This window comes from Lottia gigantea, assembly GCF_000327385.1.
Source record: "Lottia gigantea unplaced genomic scaffold LOTGIsca_1, whole genome shotgun sequence".
In the NCBI taxonomy this organism is placed as follows: Eukaryota; Metazoa; Mollusca; class Gastropoda; family Lottiidae; genus Lottia; species Lottia gigantea.
In genome coordinates this window covers 8,468,725-8,487,718 of record NW_008706746.1, presented here as the reverse complement: position 1 = coordinate 8,487,718, position 18,994 = coordinate 8,468,725, and the positions used below count along the sequence as shown (strand labels likewise).

The window sequence follows — 18,994 nt, the reverse complement described above, 5'->3', positions numbered from 1 at the left end:
CTTGAGATTAAATGAACTCCAGTTTTGAGACATTTTCAATGCACTTATAGAGATTTTAGATTTTTTAGAAATTCAGGTTTAATCAGCTAATATCAATGAAGTTATCTTAATAACTGAACTGAATTTTTTTTTTAGCGAAGATTAATTGATATACATTGTTTAATAAAAAAGACAATATTGAAATTGAAATGGTCATTTATTATTTAGATGAGAACTAAACGTGATATATAAAACGCAGTTTGAAGTTAATAGGTAGTAGGATGACCTCGAGGACAACCTTGTTCACCATCATTGCAAATCTAAAAAATAAACTGATGCCTGTAATAAATATAATAAATAAATCTTTTCTGTGTTTTCAGAAAGTAGGAGAGAGTGTGAAACCCAATAAATCTCGATTAACAGTAGTGGAACTACCAGGTTTAGAGAAGCTCTCAGTACATCCTGACGAGCTACGACAGAGAGAACGGGTGAATATAAGTAAGTCACTGATTGGTCTAAATTATGTGGTAACTTCTTTAGCGGCTAATCCACAACCAGAACGAATTATTAATTACGAGTAAGTAACACTTTTTCTACAATGTGTGCTTTATTCTCATTACACGCAAAAAATTCAGTTTAGTTCAGACATCTCTTATGGTTCTGAATTTACTGGTGAGTTATGGACTTTTGATTTGGCGTAAAGATGATAAGTTATGGTATGGCTCCTTAAGTAAAAATAATCTACCTCAATATTAAAACAAGGAGAATGTGGTACTTCCAATTAACTGATATCACCCATTATACTCAACTGGTTTGTATATGACAAGATGATATCAGTTCTCATTTAACTGATCACGAACTAAAACCTGCAGTATTCCCTTCTTAAAACCTATTATAGTAACATTGTAAGAGAAAACATCTTTTTCATTATTTTTTCTCCAGTCAGAGTGTGTTGAGTAAGTTATTAAAAGAACAACTTGGAGGAAATTGTAAAACTAGAGCTATCATCTGTTTAAAACCACGAACTACAGAACAAATAGCTAATGGTGTTCTTAAATTTGCTCTGAATTTATCTCAAGTAAAGAATTTTCCTATAGTTAATGATAATCTGGCACAAGTGAGTTTGATTTATTAATTTTGTCCAAATATCTCTTAATAACATTCCTTAGACAGGCTATCTCTGTTTTTGTGGCATCTTAATACTGTAGATAATGTGGCTTAATCTTTCGTACAATCTGTCATTCATGAATTCATATCCTTATGAGGCATTTAAGAATATAAGAATCCATTGGAATCCATGAAATTACATCTCCAAAACGATTCTCAGAGCAAAAACTTACAATTTTGGTGCCCTTTTAAAGTAAAGGCTTCCTTAAAGGTTAGTTTCAAGCTTAGTTCTAAATGTAATTATTTTGTCTCTTTCAGAGTCTAATGGCTCAGTATAGATCAGTTATCAACCACACAACCACTACCCGGTCCAGTCCTGTGGAAGTGACCAATGTTCCTGTATTTGAAGGATTGAGGGCTTCACCACTGGGTTTCACCATTCCACAAGTGACCACTACAGTTCAAGATGTTCCAACAACAACTAATTTTAAAGTTATTCCCCTTGGACAGGGAGATGACGAGTTACGAGCGTTACAAACTGAAAATGTAAGTTCTGTTGCTTCTAATTCATGCCTGTTGAATACCAAACCTTCTGATTCATATGTTAGGGAATTTTAATTTATCCCTGGGTGCTTTAAAACATTGAAAAAAAATACTGCATATAAAAATCAACTTGGTTAATGCATGAGACTGGATGACAGATATTATAATAGTGTTTTTTGAAAAATGTCCAAAATGGACGCAGCAGAGCATGTTCACAGTTATAAACACACTTTAAATCTTGATCCTTCTTTCTTCCAGTTGATATTAAAAGACCAGAATGAGAGATTACAGCATCGATTGGAATCGCTGACAGGAAAGTTTGGTAATTTATCTAACACTAAAACTGATCTGTCACAACAATTACTGGCTAGTGAGGAGGAGAAACTAAAGGTATGTGTCAATAGTTCACTTGTATTCTAGCTGTCAAGGGATTGGCCACAAAATATCCTCTAATCTTTATCCCCTTTTCTCTGGTCATTAAGATAGAAAACAAACAAAGGCCCAGGATACAGATTTTCAACATTAAAGATCTTTGCAGAGCCATTGCAAAATCTACTTCAATGTGCTGATATTGACATTGATTTTCTATAGAAGTAATCATTTCATGTCTATTTTATTATATAGGTGTCTCAGTCACTAGTTGAGATGCAGATAGAGAATAATAAGATCAAGGAGGATGCTGAAGCCACCAAATTTGAACTGACAAATAAGGTAAGTAATTGTTGTTGATTGCTTAACTTAACTTTAAATGCAATTCATTTTAGTGTTGCAACCAACAGTTTGCTAAATGAAAAATGTTTTTTCACAAATAATAATGATGATAGAACATCAGAGAATATCAGAAACAAAGGGACCCTTAAACCACTTACGAAAGATGATTTAAGACAATAACATTTTAGTCAACAGTGCTTCATTTTTTGGGTTTATTCCAGATAATAACGTTAGAAAACCAGTTATTAGAGGCAGAAACAGAAAGAGATAGACATTTAAAGGGAGCTAAGAATGCAAAGGAGAAACTGGCTGACATGGAGAAAGATAGGAAAGATCTAGCTGATGAATATGTAGGCTTGAAATCAAATTATTCAGCTTTAAGTAAAGAACACACAAGGGAGGTAAGTGAACTAAATTCTGTTGTCCCTTTATTCTTTATTCTTGCTCATTGTACCCCCTCCCTCCATTGCTCAATACCTTCTAGTGACATCTTCCAATAGAAGAATGAGGATCAGGTTGAAAGGTCTAGCATGCAGTTTGGGTTTAGACAGTCATGAGAAAGGAAACTCTTTTTGAATCAGCGGCTAAAAGCTTAAAAGATTAACTTTGGTAGGGATCGAGGGCTTGGATTGTTGATCTTTTCCTGAGACTTACAATTAATATTGTCATTATAGGTTGCAAGAAATGAAGAGCTAGCCATTGAACTGTTGAAATCTAGTGAATGCTAAAGCTGCCTTGATGAGACAAGTTCGAGTATTAACTAATGGAGATACGACAGTTGGGGATCCTAACGCTGAAATAGCCAGAATTAAAGCACTGGTGGCTAAAAACTCCAATGGTCGTATTCGAGTTGATCAAATTATAGGTGATCAGAGTGATAGAGATCGTACTGCAGAAAATGTAAGTACTGTCAAACCCTTATTTCTTAAAATCATCCTTAAAGCATAATCAAGTGGATTTCACAGAAAAGGCCCAATCTTTAATGACCAGCACCACCTCTGTTATGAAGTGGCTTTACATTCATATCATATCCCCAAACTAGGTATTTACTCAGAGTAAGGCAATACCTTGTATGTCATAATTAGAAAGCACATCATATCTCCTTTACATGCTCCTGTGCAGCCATTTGAAATGAATGTTTGTTTTCAGATATTGAGTAGGAACCGATTCTATGAAAATGAGATTTCCAGATTAAAGAAAGACAAAGGCAATGATACTGAGAGACTAGAAGGAAGATTGTAAGTATACATTATCAATTTTTTCAGAGTTTTAAAAGTGCATGGTTCGCCATTTTTGGAGGTTCATTTAGGTCTTGAATATATGTAAATAATCTTCAGAACTACCAGAAATGCACGAAAATCGCATAAGCCTGTCCTACCAGAAATTTCCCTTTCTTTTTCTATATGTATTTTCTATATATGTGTTTTCTATTTTCTATATATGTGTTTTCTATATATGTGTTTTCTATATATGTGTTTTCTATATATGGCGTAGTATCAAGAAAAAACGAGTTATTTTAAGAGGTTAACTATCTGATTTGTCTGGAAGTGATACAGCATTCACATGGAGTTTCCAAGATTTGCCTCGCTCATAGGTCCTAAAAAAAAATGGTAATGCCTGGCCTTGCTAGAAGCACCCTTCACAATACTTATTGTAGACCAGCTCCACATGTTTTCAAGTTTTGCCTCAAGAGCAAACTTTCGGATTCAATCAAAGCCATAATATATGTCGGATGATTTTAAGATTATACAATTATGTTTTAGGACTAATATATACAAGGAATTGACACAAGCAAGAAATCTGGCCAGAGAGAGACAACATCAAGTTTCAGAATTAAATGCTGTAAGTTTATAATGTTGTTCTGAACTTTTGTTAAAGATATTAAAAGGATATGGTCAATCTATCATTCACTTTACAGGCTTAGAGGTAGATGTTTGAAAGAGAACATGTGTGACTATATAGCTCGCTTTATTATACCATAGTAAAGTTGATCCTTACTTTGTATGTCAAAGTTCAGATTTGTCTAATGAACCAATATTTTTATATTTTTGATCCCTTGCTTTTTTTCTTTAGGGGGATTTATTTTCAGAATTTATGATATTGAAGAGCGAAAAGTTTTCCATTCTTTATACATACAATAAGTGTTTTATATTTGTAGAAATTGATAATATTACGAGGAGAAAATGAATCTATTCAGACTCAGTTAAATAGAATGCAACATAAAGTGAAAGATATTGGTGAAGATTATCGAGCTAGATTAGTCAAATATATAGAAGATATCTCAGTAAGTTAATCCACTGGGGTGCAGGGGAGGCTCAACCTTCACAGTTGTCCCCCAATTAAGTCAGTTAGCTCCCTATTTGTTTAATCTTGTTTTAATCAAAATCATTCCAATTCTCTGGTGGTTAGACATCTGATATATATGCGCATCAGTGCCATGGCTCTCCAGAAGTGAGGCTGGCCCAGTTTTGGCTACCCCTCTTATTATTCAATATGTGAAAGAAAAGCCTGTGAGCCTCCTTGACAATAACGAGGCCCATTTTCAGCCCCTCCTTCTAATAATTCATGGAACTGCTACTGATGCCCATCCAAGTATGTTTTCGAACATAGTACAATCCATTTTCATTTGAGGTAGAATGAATTGTAATTGAAACAGTAGCGATCAAAATTTTCTCTATTTTTGAATAAAGACATAAAATCCACATAATATTTAAGCTTGACTAAACTTATACAAATTATATTATGTTTTAGGAGTATGTAGACAAGGGAAGTGGTGTGCCTAATGCTGCAACTGAAGCCCGATTGAGAGAATACACTCATAGTATGTTGAAAGATATCAGACGTTCTCACAGAGACCGAGAAAATCAACTCAGTCAAGCAGCTCAAAATTACAAACATCGATTACAAAATATTCTACGTAAATTTGAAGAAGTCTTGATTGCTTATAGGTAAATTATTAGTAGAAATAGACTCTTGTACATGTACACAGAATTTTAAAATTAATTAACATGTTATTTACAGTCATTCATGTTATGGTGTTCATCCATGTTGATACACCCTATTCAAGATTTCAACTGAAATAATATTCCAATCTTTTGTAGAAATATGCGTCAACTGTGTGAAGCTCGTGGAATATCAGAGGCTGATATGGGACCTGACGAACATCACCTCAATTTATCAGATGCTGATATCCAGTCTGCTCATTTGAAGGAAATTGGACGTCTAAAAGCTGAATTATCTAATATGAGATCGGATAGTGAATCTCATAAAATAAGGGTAAGCTGTGGGTTTTCTAAAAGATTGTGGTGTTGTTTGGGGTTTGCTAACAACTGAGCTTTTTCACTTCTGGAATGGAAAGGGTCTAAAATGTGAATTGTAATTCAGTCATGAGTTTAAATATGAATTAATGGCAAATGTGTCATTCTTATTAAGAAATGTTCTATAAAAACTGAAAGGATTGTCAAATATTATAACATTGGTTGTGGTGATCTCATGGGGTGAAGGTAGACACTGTATGGCTCCAGAAGGAGGCATTGTCTTGAGAGGATGAGCGGGGTACTGTTCCTATTCCTTACATCTGAACTCCCCTATAGCCTATCTGATAACATTATAGTTTCATTTATTCATTCAGCGCTTTTTAAGATTTTCAACTGGAATAATTCAGAGTGAGCCAAAGCATTTATTATTTATTACCACAAATTTAATGTACATTTAATATTTAGGCAACAATCAGGTATTTTTGGGCCTGTTATACAGACTGTTTATTTTGTATGGCCTTAGTGCTATCTATTCATTCATTCACTCAGAACAAAGAAATCAAACTCACTGCAATATAGGTTGGATAATTTCAATATTTGTATTTATAATGTATGTAAACTAAGAGATATCTGTATTTGTAGATGGGATTATATAGTAGTGATAATAATAAAGATGGTCCTAGTAGTGATTCGTGGGGAAGCTTACGTAAACAAATGAGAGAGTTTACATTGAATACCCAACAAGGGTTAGAACAGGAGAGAGCCAGGTTACTCAGTGAAAATAATGTATTAAAAGAACAGTTGAGAGAAAGTCAAGATTATATTGATAATCATTTAGTAAGGTAGGTTTTCCCTATAATTTCCAACTTTCATAGCCATAAAAACTTGCATTTTTCAATAATACTGCAAAAGGAGTTTTCAAAAGGAATAAATATTTATTTGAAACAACTGCTGCAGACATGAGTAAAAGATCTTGTTCCATTTAATTTCCAATTCAAACCTGATCACTTTGTGGAAATGTGGTTGTAGTGACAGATCTAGTAGTGCACAATATAGTTTACACTACAGAGCACCTGTAACTTAGATAATGTACTTATCAATATGTTTATTTTGACTTTTATAGCCTTTTTTTGTTACAATATGCATCAGAATTTAGCTGTGTGTCAGCACTCTGTATTTACTGCTATTTCAGATGTAAAAAACCTTTTGGAGAACTTGTTGTACTACTATACATTAGCAATTTGCTATTAAGTTTCAGCTCTCTATATTTTCTGTAATTTCAGATATAAAGAAGAGATATTAAGATTAAGAAGAATGTGTGGAATACAGGAAGATGCTGTATTATTATCAGATAGTGCTACACATACAGTTATCAGACGATAAATCACTCTCTACACATAGTTATAAGATAATAGACCACAGATACAGTTATATACAATATAGAGAATGCCACAAATAATACAGCATCAATAATTGGATAAGTTGAATAAGTGCTAGAATTATAGTGAACTGTAAATAATTTTGAAAAAGTCTTTTTCAAAATTTGAACAAAAAAAATGAATTCTATAGACATCTGACGGGGCTATAGAAGAAATGTCATATTCTCTGAAGTTACAAGCCAGAAAATTGAATATACGTAATCATCGGTAACCATCGCCCTCTGTGATAGTTAGATAGGTTTTTTATATATAGATCTACCACCAAGTTTTATATGTTTATTAAAATTATTACTTTAATAACCAAGCTTTGTACTTTATACATTTTATCAAACCAGTGTTTACATTTTGCACTTCACAATAATAATCTGATATCCTTCCAAACATTTTCTCACTTTGAGTCAACCCCTCAAGACAGAGCAGAATGAATTATAGTCTATGAGAAAAGGCATTTGCAGATCCACATCCCCACACCTTTGTGCAAGTTATTGGACTAAGATAGACAAGCAATACTGTGCAGTGTACAATAAGTTAAAATATACCAGCTCCCTTGATATGCATCAAATTCGTATGAGAAATGTCACACTTTTCGGCATCTCATTGGGCAAATGAAGACATTGCAGTGTCCGGAAATTTTTGTAGTACAACAGCATTCTCCCACTTTCTTTTAATTTCCAACTGTCAAGGGATCTTAACCAGCTACAGCCTGTAGCACATAGGAACCTCTGTTTATTGGGATGAACAACTAGACACATTTTTTAATGTCAGCCCATCCGACCTGCATCACTGACAGGGATTAACATAGCCACTAGAGAAGAATTATCATGCAAATAAAACAAAAGTATTTTTGAAAATAAAATTACTAAAATACAGCACTATCAAATAATATAAAAAAATAAGAGGAAAATAAGAATTACAATATAATTTATAGCACTATAAAAACTAAAAATAATCTAAAATGCCCATTTGAGTATTGTTCATCATGTAATAAATACATATGAAAGTTTCAACTAGGAGATTTCTACAATATCATGTGCTATAAGTATTAATTAACATTTTAAAAAATCAGACAAAATGAAATATAATCCTAAATAAAACTAGAAAATAGATTAATTATAAAAAGATATCAACAAGTTGAGCATATATATATGAATATTATAAGATCATTCTTCTTTGGTATATTCTTGTGATTAAATTTATAACTTCATGATTTGTCAGGACACATTCACATTAATTCCGAACAAAACATCTTTGAATACACAGACACCCTTCTGAAAGGGTAGGCTTTACATCACTTAGGTTTACTCTGTCAGCTATATGTACAATACTGGATGCAGACAAAAGTATATGTTGTATAGATTTTATGATGTATGTTGGTCAATGTGATTTATAAATAATATGTAATATATGATATCAGAGTTTCCTGATTATCAGCAATTAGTTGAATGCAGCTCGACTCTATATATCTATCTTCAATTTAATAGTTCTCCACTATATAATTTTTTTCCAAGAGTATATTTGTGAGAGTGCTAGTATCAGTTTAACTATAGGTGTTAGAATAACAGTTAATATAGGTAAACTATAATACTGTAGATAATGTATAACATCACTGACAGGTAATACACCTAATATTAAAATAAGGCTCCGCCCACTGGGAGGTAACAATCGTGTCCTCCAATAAAATATCACATTGTTTAAAACTTCTACATCTAAATCTTTATCAATAACATCTCCCTGAAACAGATTGGAACAACAGATTAGTTTTCAATCAACAATTATTATGCCAAATTGTAAAAATTCTCAAAAACTAGAGACGAAAATGAAGTGACCTTAAATAAGAAATGACTCTAGACAGTTCCTCTTGCTGTTAATAAATACAGATTATCTTCATATCAAAGAGGTTTGCCCAAGTACCATCCAGCAGACAGGGTCCACAAATTTATTACACTAGTTAAATATGGAATTGTCCTTTTTCCTTTATGCTTTGGAAGTAGACTTCTCTTGGTACTTCCGAAATTTCTTTTAACATGGAATAAATACGATTCACATACCAAAACATCTGTTATAAGGATTATATTATGATGTACTGATTGTTCAAGTCTATAAGCCCAGATTAACCAGTAAGATATTAAAACAGACCATGTTGTTACTAATATTAGTAATCTCACCCTGAAGAGGAAAATATGAAATAATAAATTATCTGTCAAATTTGTAAATCATAAGACTCAATGTTTTATTGTGTCACGAGAGGAAAGGTGTGAAAGGGGGCTGCCCTTTCAGAACTAATGTTCAAATTTCTTATCAATGTGAAAGAATTGCCAGTGAGCCCCTATTTACAATTTTGTGGCCATTCCTTCTCCCCCCTACTTCATGATTTATAAAAATGCCAAAAATGAGTCTTTAAGCCAGCAGAATTAATATGGTCAAAATGAAACAGTCATCTAAGTTAAAAATGATTGATGAAACCCAGGGTCTGCAGGGCGCAGATTGAGGAGGAGCTTGCTGTCCAATTAACTAAGATAGAACCTTTGTTTTTCTGTCCAGTACTGATACATTTCACTAACCGAGATAGCAACTTCAATATCACCAAATCTTTTCAAGCTGGATTCTCATACATTTATAAACTTCATTTACTCACCAATTTTTAATTCTTCTAGGTGAAAGTTTATTTTTACTGAAGACATTATCAATAAGGAAATATACCAGTAACAAGATGGCAGATATATATAATAATAAAAACATCTGATAGGGTGGGGATAGTCTCGTCATATCAAACTCTCTCTCAATCTTTCTCTGAAATATAAAATATCAGTGACATAACTGCAAAATTATAGATGTGAGATAATCTTTATCCCATTGAACACAAATTTACAGGTTTTTGTTTACATTTGAACAACACTTTTTCATTACTATTTGTGGAAGAATTAATCCTTGTTTGATGAACAATAAATAAAATTCAATGGTTTATAACTTTGTTGATCAGTCAATTTTCGAATTCGAATGCAAATATTAGACTCATAGAAATGAATAAGCAAAGCAGAATTTAAGAGAAAGTGTGTGGTATTAACATATTTTTCATACTGACACTAACATATTATAAGAAACTCGATAGAATGACTTACTATTAATATTCTGTAGTTTTTATGCCAGACTAACAAAGTCATCTTTAAACTGTTATTGTTTCTTGTATCAACAGGGTGTATCATGGAGAATTTATGAATTTCTTCTGTATAACTTATTAAACTGGATAGTGATGAACCTAGAAAACACAAATAATGATAAAAATTCTTTATTAAAAAGGCAGCAAATATGTGATGAGCCTAAAAAATTCACTGATCAAAGATGGTGGCAAATATGAACTGAAACTGAAAAGAAAGTTTCATAACTTTTGAAAAACCATAACTAGAAAAATATTTTATTGGATATGAAGTTGACAAACTCAGTCTCAAAGGAGACATAGATAGGGCTGGAATCTATAATTTCGATTATCGATTATCAAATTTCATAATCAATAAAATGTCAATGTTATAGAACTTTCCTAGCATTATCCAACGTAGCATTTCGAAGTGCGATGTCTCTTACCATGGAACTTATAGAAGGCAATAGCCAGTAGTAAAACCAGTAAAAGAGATGTGAAAATTAACTGTAGGATTTCTTCATGTCTTAATCTCATGTTTTCCATTTCTGGCCACAGAGACACACCACCACCAACTTTAACATTATCACTTCTCTTTCTCACTTCTTCATGTTTCCTAGCCAATACCTTCTGTTTCTCTTTTAATGTTTTAACTGAAATAATAATGATCAAGTCAAAACTGAGTTCAGATTCAGTTAGGTTATTTACTTTAGATTAATAATAACATTCTCTTTATTATCAACCTTTGCTCAAAGTAGATCTATACCTTAAATTTACCTACTTAAAATTCAATTTTTTATGAAATTGATCTTTATCAACAAATGAAAAAAGTTCCAACTGTCAGTGACAATGGGATCATTAGTGAAAAGAAACATTATTCATAAGGTTCAGAGATATGGAAAAGACATATAAAGATGGACTTCTAGAGAAAATTACCTGGAGTATTTCTAAGATTGTATAAAATTGGACTAATCTCATCATCTTTCTTTACTTTAAATTGTAATTCTTCTTCAAATTTCTTTTTTAAATGTTGGAGAGGTGTCAGAGGTGTTTTAGATCTTACTCTGTCTTTAGATCGTGTTAAAGGTCCTCGAACTAAAGGAGAAGGATTTTCTGGAGTGAAGCGCGACATCTTTCAAATTTGACCAAGATATCTGAAACAATTTAACTTAAAAAGAAACATTTTTATGTACAATAACCTATGCCATTGGCATTACTTCTTTTTTCATTTTCAAACAGTAAAGGGATCTTTGGTTGGTGTCCACAACCTAGTAGCACACAGGGTCTCTTCCCATGTTCTTGTCAACCCGAATAACTGACAGAGGGGCTGAAGGTTCTCACTCGCCCTATGACTAGGCTGCCCTAAGACTAGCTCTAACCAGACTCATATTGCCGAGCCATGCACTGCAGGTGTGGAATAAAATGACAATGCCCAACAAATCACAAATTTTTCTCAGATCAGTTCCTTTCAAGAAGACACTCAAGTCCAATGAGTTTGTTTTCTACTTGTTCTAAAAGACAAAATGGCTTTTAAAATGTAAGGATAAATAAAACTTCGATGACACTTGGATTGGGAATAAATCTGGGTTCATGACAAAGCTTATTACTTTCAAAAATACAAATAAAAATATGTTACTGACTTTTCTTGTAAGTTTTAGTTCATATTTGCCGCCATCTTTGATCAATGTATCTGAAAGGGGTGCAATCTCAAAAAGTGGCGTATAATATTCGTTTTTTTGTTGAAGTAAACTTATTATTTATTCTTTAAAACGAAATTATCAATAAATATATTCCATTGAAAACAGTAACGCAATCTTTGCCTATGAAAATGGAATAATATTGGAAATTAGACCCTACCACCCCTTTCAACATAAATGGGAACAAACCAAAGATAACTGTGCTAAACTATACAGACTAAGACCACAACAAATTCATTCAATATCCAAACCAAATAGTTCTTATTATATAACTCTATGATCCGGACATATATTACACCCGAGAAGAACTAAATAAGCTGGTGACATAAAGTACCAGGATGGAAAAAATATCAACCGTTACCAAACCATCTAGGACATAGGCTATTGGCCTACCGATTTTGATTTCGTTTGATTTTCGACAATCTAATTCCCCCAAAGGCTTATTCTATTATAGATAGGCTCAGAACACTCTATTGGGTGGAACTGGTGGAGGGGGCAAACAGGTTCCATGAGTGTATTATAAATTCTTCCTTCAACTATTCATAGATAGATAGATAAAACCACTAAGATGCACTTATTAATATTAAAAACATAGAAAACTTTCACTAAAATAAAACTAATTGAAAAGATGACACCATTACACAATAGACAAACCCGTCCTTTATTATGATCTTAGAAGTTCGTACATTTACTTTCTTTTCTTTATTTGAAAAATATATTGAAATATGAATGATAGGGTTAACACAGTATATAATTATATTGTCTCTACTACACTTATTGTTTCCTTTTATTAACTTTTTATTGAGCCACCGATAAAATATTAATCCCTTCCCTTTTGTTTGAAATTTTTATACACGAAATTTTTAATTTTGTATAATAATGAGCTTGTGTGTGCGTGTAAAAATAAAATGAATATTTTTAGCAGTATGACCAAGACTAAATTGATCAATCGAATAAAAACTTCATTGAAAAAATCGCAGTGAATGCAATTAAGTGAAGGTGAAACTGTACAGATTGTTATTTGTGCATATGGCTTCCTATCAAGAATAGTTGTCGATCTCACGGAAACAGAACAGTAGAATATAAGGTAAGAAATTTGAAATACATAATATAAATGATACAACCAATATGAATTTTCAACAAATGATAATCCTTTTTTTGCTCAAAAACGAGTTATGTATTTCAAAATGATTGTCTTACGAACAGCAACCACCTGATATCCCACTGAAAGCGATTTTGGTCAAACTATATTTACAATTTTTATGATATAAGATCAATAAAAATCTGGAAAGGGCCAATATCATTATTTTGTCATTGAAATATTCAAATGCTTTGAATAAAAAAAGGAGCAACAACATGATATACTTTAAATGCGATTTTCTCCCTTATAACTTTTTGTGGGATATCAGATTTTTACTCTTGATTTTTCAAGTGATTTTGTCAGGTTATTCGCTTTACCAGCTGATTAAACATATTTCCGCTATGAAACTCAACCGGATTGTGAGTCTAAAACTTATTTTTGAATCATATTTGTGAAAGATGCACATGTCTGAAAAAGAGATGTGGATATTCGAAATTTAGCTCTCAGCTACGAAAGCAAAATGTCTATAGGAATATCCTATTAATTTGGCTATCAGTGACGTAGAATTGTGATCATCAAAGTCAAAATATCAATGTTTTAAAAGCAGAGAGCACTTTCCTATATTTCTAAATTTATCTTCAAATTCAAGCTTATTCAGACACAGTAATATACGCCAACGGCACCAAGTTTCTGTTCATTTGCTTCAGGGCATAATTTCAACTCGAAAGCTGTAATAAAAAAACATAACGAAAACAATACAGCTTCGACCTGAACTCGAAAGCTGTAATAAATCGCACGAAAACTGCTTAACTTGTTCATTACAGACATTACCCATGACCTTTACCAACCAAAAATCTCGGTGTCAATATTTTTCGGTTTATGCACGCACAACATTTATTTGAGTGCATGGTTATATTCTTAATATGGCGAATTTAAGAATTTTATCTAATTGATAGTATCTTAAACCTTTTGAACCAGAAACACACTCTCTGGCTATTTGTTAGTTAATCCAAAAATTCATCTTAAATCCAAGGATAATTTTAAAATATAAAAAAACGTGTTTACAATTTTAGACAGCACCTTCTGACCGTTTACTATATGTTTTAATGTCTTAACACGAGTAAATCTTCTTATCGTCGACTTGCTATAATTAAGTCTTATTAAAATTCTCCATCTTACAATAAAATCGCTGGTTTCGTGTGTAGTTGTGAATGCGTGAGATTCTTTTCAGGATAATCTTCACCGCAACACAAGACAATAGGTTTATGTCAGTTAAAAATATAACTTTGGTCAACGATTAAAAATTTTTGACCATTCCTGACTCCATGACCCCTGCCATTTTTTTCTACTAGAGCTAAAAATTAATCTAAATGTTTCAAAAATGATTCCTGGTCATTTTCATCAATTTTATAAAATTCATCAAAATGATATTCTGAAGATGATGAACTGATATTGCAAATATGATTACAAATTATCCCACCCCTTCGCAGCCTCGGAAGCAAGTTTTTCGGGCAAAAATCTCATAACTATGTTAGAGATTCGGGCAATCTCAGATACCTCGCCCCTGTCTCGGGCGTAAAACTCAATTTTATTTCATGTGCTTGATGAATATGATACACAAAAGTAAGAAGTAATGAGGATCACTACAAGGTTACCTGTTAAGTCCCTCTCTTTTCAGCTTGTTAACAAATGACGTCATGATTAAAATTAGTACGTGTTAAATTATATTCTATAATTTGGTTAAGATATTTGACCTAATTAGCCTATTTTATTCAAAAAAATAATTAATTCATTTCCGAGATCACAGGCATTTCCTATCAATAAACATTTTTCCGATTATTTACAGTTTACCTCAAACTCATGACTTTTAAAAAATTTGTTTCTCTGATCGGATTTGCATATCATAATTACATGATTACTCTTTATTCTTGACTAAACCGTTTAGAGTAATTAATTATGATTTTATATCATCTCATTAGCTTCACCACAATGAATTCAAAAATTTAATATTTTTGAAAAATTACATTTTGAAAGTCTGCACGTATACCTTAAAGAGATTATTCAAATTAGCATTTATCTTACCACGTCAAAATTTGTTCAAAAGAAAAAGATTTGAGAGTTAAAAGCGTTTTATTTGAAACTGGACATATATATTTACAAAATATCGTGTGCAACAAGCTAGCAAAATGACCAGTAACAGTTTTCGGTGTTAATCACACTTTGCTCTTAACCCAGCTCAATTTATCGTTTTGTGTTTCAGGAACGGTTCCAGAATGAGTCTTCATATACTAATAGGTGAGGATGTAAGGTTGTTTACTTATAACATTATTTCTTATATTACTCAAAGAGGGATTACGAGTCTCAAGGCACTAGGCTTTATTTGTTGAAATCTTTCCACTAGATTTAAAAAAATAATAAAACAAATGACCATCGTGGCCAAAATTCAGCCTCTCGTAGGCTATATACGACATTCATCGTTGCATATTTAATCACAATCCCCATTTTTAATTGTATCGATTGTTGTATTGAACAGAACATTACACAAATTTGGGTAACAGTCATAAATCATATTTTAAATCATATCGCAAAATCAGAACAAAATGTACCCAAGCAAAGTTCCGAAGTAAGTTTCACAAAGGCGTGTGGATATTTGGTTAGTTTTTGTTTGTATTTCAGTGTTCATGGTAATTGGTTTTTGTCACACAGCCCATGTCATCAACGTAGAGGACATCACTCTCAACACTCGTAGTTTCAGTCTTTATTCCACAAGGTCAAGGTCATTGAAAAACGTCCTGCGATTGCCAAACGACGTCGATTTACTAAAAACAAATGCAGTTCGAACAGCCCAAGGTGTGGAGAAAAGTCGTCTTAAAGAGCTGTATCAAGGCAAAAAAGTCGTCGGTGCTGGAGTCGAAGCACAGGTAGATTCGTTTGGGAACTATGTTGATGGTGCCATTACAGGAACGGTAGTGGTCAACATCGAACCAGATCTGCCTGCCGAAGCTAATTGTACTATCACTCCCAGTCAAGCAATATCCATTGTCCTCAACGCTGAGGGTTTGCCACTCGATACGCCAATTACTGAAAAATTAGTTGTCGAAACAATCTTTTTGGACGACAAGAATGTTGCACACCGAGCATACGAGGTGGATCTTTTCATTCTGCTTCGCGAACGTCACCCGTTTTACACCATTGATAAATGTTCTGGTGAAATATTGGATAATTTCAATAAAATGGTTCGATTCACCGTGCCATCCTCTGGGACAAAGGTAATCAATTTCTCAGCAGGGTCACCAATAGGAGCGACAGATCAAACGCAACCAACTTTAAACCCTAATGGTTCACGGCTTGTAGCAACTCAAGAACCATTGAATCCTACAGAATGGCCCACTGGATTTCAATTCGGTGTGACAACAGAAGCCCCTATTCCGTTTACTGCTGTGCCCACGCCTTCTCAATTTGTAGCAACTACAGACCAACCGAATGCTCTTCCCGTGACTCAAATACCCACTTCCGCACAATTTGATGTCAATACAGCTCAACCCACTCTGGACCAAGCTTTTCCCGTACCTACCTCGCCCCACTTTGGCGTCACTACCGGAAATCCAAGTACTCTACCAAATACAAATGACATGCCGTTAGGGACCACAGTTGCTCAGAAACCTTCCCCAGTTCCTCTTCCCAAACCTCCCACAAAAAGCCCGCTTCTTCAAACGACCCAAACTACGACCCCCAAAATGGTTACCCAAGCACCTATAGAAGCAACCACCTCATGGCAGGCTGATGGAACTCAATCTCGAGTTCCTCGTTGGACTGACCCATGGCTCACAACCCTGATCTCTTCCACCCCTTCCACGTCCTGGTCGTGGTCTCCCTCATGGAGAGCTACAGTCACGACAGAACCTACTTGGACACCTTCTCAAAGCGGATGTCCTACAGCAGCGATAGGAATCGGTGGAAATACTAAAACACAACAGTACAGTTATGGCGTTCCACCTCGATGTCTCAACCCCACAGTGTCCGGAGATATTTGTCTGTTGGTAAACGAATTTGTCAAGGTTGTAGACCTGAAAGGGTCCAGATACTCTGCAAATCCTCCTGTTGCAAACTTCACGTGTCTTGAAGGCTACCCAGACTCCGTTAATGGTGCCTTCTCGCCTGCTTTAGACGCTTACTTCTTCGCTACTATTGCTGGCGAGGTATTGAAAAATTGGTACGGACATACACAGGATTTGAAACCCACCGTACAAGTTCATTACGGAAAGAATGTTGACAATGCGTTTTATAATCCGAACACCAACGTCCTGACGTTTGGTGACGGAAACTACATGACGTACCCGCTTGTTAGTTTGGACGTGGTCAGTCACGAGCTGGCGCATGGTGTTACAACGCAGCATTCCAACTTGCGTTACAAAGGAGAATCTGGTGGGATTGACGAATCATTTTCAGATATGGCAGGAGAGGTCTCGGAGGCATATTTCGGACAAAACGATTGGCTTGTGGGTGCAGATTTGGTTAAGAGTAGTGGAAAGGCTTTTAGATACTTCGCGGATCCGTCACAAGACGGTAATTCTATTAATCACGTGGATCTGTATGAATGGAACATGGACGTGCATTTCAGTAGTGGGATTTATAACACGGTGTTCTATAGACTAGTAACTAGTTATAATATAGATATAAGATATGCATATGAAGCATTTTTAAAGGCGAATTTGCTCTATTGGAAGTATAATGACGGATTCACGAAGGCGGCTTGTGGAGCAGTTCGTGGTGCCTATGATACTGGAATTGACGTCACTGACGTGATAGCTGCTTTCTCTGAGGTAGGAATTACCGCTTGTAGCATAGATAACTTTATCGAGAAACTTGATCCTGCTGCTACTCGAAGCGACCTGTCAGCTTCAAGCGAAGTCCAACCGTTGTTCAGATTCTCTATTCCCAATGTGTACACCGGAGTTCTTTTCACAGCATGGTCGCTCAGTGGTGATGAAATAGGTATTGCTTTAACCCCAAGCTTATCTCGTTCAGATCCAACAATACAGACTTCCTATGACTCTTTAACATATATTTTACCTACTGATGCAGCTCGGCAGTTGTATGTCAGACTGTTTACGGATTCTCAAAAAATTACGACAAAAGTTTCGTTGAGTATACAGTTTATTTAGCTGTATTTTATTTAAAACATATATTCTATTTTGGTTGGTGTAAATAAACATGTTTTTATCGTGTATTTTTTGATGCCCTTCAATGTTTTAAAGAGCTCCCGGATTAATCTTCTATGGTGATAACGTCTTGCTACTCGTAAGGCCAAACACAGGCACGATAATTAAATACATTTCACAACAATCTATAGAACGGCTCGAAAATTTTGTGAAAGAATGTCTCAATAAGCACTTTAATACGAAAATTAGTCGTATAATTTCAATAACTATCTTGAGTATGGGGAAGTTTTAAAGCAGCGTCCTACATTGCGGTTTTGGGAATATTAGGGTTAGCAATATAACATACCATTACTATAGTATTGATTCGTATATATCATGTATCAATATGTAGATCTATCAGCTTCTTGAATGAATAATCATTTCTCCCTATAATATATTGGAATGATTTGAAAAGAAAGTCATATTAATCGTAATTCGTGAAATATGTAACTGGTGCCTGTGGACTGACTAAAATCACAATATAAAAATGTATATTATATCATGTTTTTATAGAAACTCATTCATAATTCAATTTGTTACTAACACAGACTTCACTAGATACAAACTGTTCCTTAATAATACCTGTCACAAATACAATTAGACCAAAGGTATTCGTATTGTTATACAACAACAATAACTCGGGTTGTCGCGTTCACTGGCCTTAGAGCTCACTCATCGCTAATAACAGATTAGGATTACCGTATTAAAGGATTACCGACCCATTTTCTGTACTTCATTATGCCGCTTGACAGTTGATGTAATTGACATGTTAACTATTTTGGCAATCGAATGACATTCTTTTATACTCGATCATTATGGAACAAGATTTGGGGTGAAATGGACAAA

At 33.9% G+C, this 18,994-nt stretch overlaps 2 protein-coding genes across 2 annotated transcripts; one reads left to right on the top strand and one right to left on the bottom strand.

The window, feature by feature from the left end:
* Positions 1 to 1,821: 1,821 nt before the first annotated feature.
* LOTGIDRAFT_102894 (hypothetical protein) lies at positions 1,822 to 6,980 on the top strand (the record flags this gene model as incomplete). The annotated part of the gene is given in 12 exon segments (XM_009045924.1): positions 1,822 to 2,019; positions 2,254 to 2,340; positions 2,562 to 2,741; positions 3,015 to 3,057; positions 3,071 to 3,240; positions 3,490 to 3,578; positions 4,104 to 4,182; positions 4,499 to 4,624; positions 5,092 to 5,288; positions 5,442 to 5,642; positions 6,257 to 6,439; positions 6,881 to 6,980. The coding sequence occupies 12 exon segments, from the start codon at positions 1,822 to 1,824 to the stop codon at positions 6,978 to 6,980; spliced, it is 1,653 nt and encodes a 550-aa protein (XP_009044172.1).
* A 1,544-nt stretch (positions 6,981 to 8,524) lies between these two features.
* LOTGIDRAFT_152486 (hypothetical protein) lies at positions 8,525 to 11,301 on the bottom strand (the record flags this gene model as incomplete). The annotated part of the gene is made up of 6 exons (XM_009045923.1): positions 8,525 to 8,767; positions 9,085 to 9,202; positions 9,672 to 9,826; positions 10,156 to 10,292; positions 10,616 to 10,822; positions 11,106 to 11,301. 6 exons carry the CDS (start codon positions 11,299 to 11,301, stop codon positions 8,525 to 8,527), a joined length of 1,056 nt encoding a protein of 351 aa, XP_009044171.1.
* Positions 11,302 to 18,994: the final 7,693 nt, after the last annotated feature.